Below are 1519 nucleotides of genomic sequence, written 5' to 3' on the forward strand. Positions count from 1 at the left end.
GGAAAGGCGAATGACTTTATCAGGGGAGAAGAGTTTGACAAAGCAGCTAACGTTAAAAGGCCGGCAGCCATAGAAAAAGTCAAGGAGAAAGATAAGGATAAGGATCGCCGGGACGATAAGTACCGGAAGGATAAAAAGTCCGACACCCTGGCAGGAGAGAGGAGAACAACTCGTGTAAAAAAGGATTTGAAGGAGACCGGACAAATATCATAATTATACACCATTGACGATATCCCGGGCCCGAATTTTCGAACTGCATAACAAAGACGAAAAATGGCAAAGGCCAAGAAAGATGTACTATAAGGGTAGAGATAAGTCCAAGTGGTGTGAGTTTCATGATGATTACGGTCACAAGATAGATGATTGCAAAGACCTTAAGGACGGGATTGAAGACCTCATCAGGCGAGGTTATTTCACCCAGTACCAAGCAAGGACTGATCGCAAAACTCCTCCTAGGGAGGATGAAAATAGTAACAGAAGGCCGGTAAAGGATAGGATCACTGAGATCCATGTCATAAGCGGAGGACCGACAAGAGGCGACAGCATTCACGGGGCGAAACCTAGCCTAAAAGAAGTTCGCCACCAGGTGAACTACAACAATGCCAGGAAGTGGCTGGCACCTCCATCAATGTCGTCCGTGGCCTTTACTTCAGAGGACGCTAAAGGGATCGTTTACCCCCATGATGACCCTTTGGTAGTATCTCTGCAGATATCCAATGCAATGATCCATCGCAACCTGGTAGACGGAGGAAGCTCCGCCAATATTCTCTACAAAGAAACGTTTGAAAAAATGGGCTTTGACGAAACATGTTTGAAGCCGGTCTCTTACCCGGTTATCGGTTTTACAGGAGTATCTGTTGTCCCAGAAGGGACGGTAAAGCTAGCTGTAAGATTAGGAGAAGTGTCCCGTTCCAAGGACCTCATGGTGGAATTTCTGGTTGTTGACGTCCCAGCGGCGTATAACGCCATCATCGGAAGACCGCTAATTCACGACGCCCAAGCCATCGTCTCAACGTATCACCTTACTATGATCTACACCTCCAATGACGGCAACCCCGAAAAAATCAGGGGCAACCAAGAGTCGGCAAGGGCTTGTTACCTTACCGCGCTAAAACACTCTGACCACAAACGACCCACTGATACGCCGCCGTCAGAAAGAAAAAGGATAAGGCTGGAAAACAAAGCCAAGAAGGATTTGTCTATGGAAACTTCGAGGCAAGGCCGGCAGATCAGCCGAGACCCAGCCCAGAGGGGGAGACTGAAGAAATCAGCTTGGAAGAGGAAAGACCTGATAGAATGGTGAAAATTGGGGCCGATTTAGGTGAAGAGGTTAAGGTTAACATGATCTCCCTACTAAGAGGTCATGCCGACATATTCGCTTTCTCGGCGGACGAAATGCCCGGTATTGACCCAGAGTTCATGGTTCACCGTCTAAATGTGAATGAGGATGTCGGGCCGGTAAAGCAGAAGAAACGTAACTTCCTTGCCGAAAAGAACGCAGCCATAAAGGAGGAAGTGG

The 1519-nt window shown here is 47.9% G+C and overlaps 1 protein-coding gene across 1 annotated transcript; it reads left to right on the forward strand.

Annotated features, from left to right (window-relative positions):
• The first annotated feature begins 292 nt into the window (after positions 1-292).
• Positions 293-1303, forward strand: LOC130590466 (uncharacterized). The gene has a single exon (XM_057392908.1). The coding sequence runs from the start codon at positions 293-295 to the stop codon at positions 1301-1303; it is 1011 nt and encodes a 336-aa protein (XP_057248891.1).
• Positions 1304-1519: the final 216 nt, after the last annotated feature.

The sequence above is a fragment of the Beta vulgaris genome, chromosome 2 (genome assembly GCF_026745355.1).
Source record: "Beta vulgaris subsp. vulgaris cultivar EL10 chromosome 2, EL10.2, whole genome shotgun sequence".
NCBI classification, from domain to species: Eukaryota; Viridiplantae; Streptophyta; class Magnoliopsida; order Caryophyllales; family Amaranthaceae; genus Beta; species Beta vulgaris.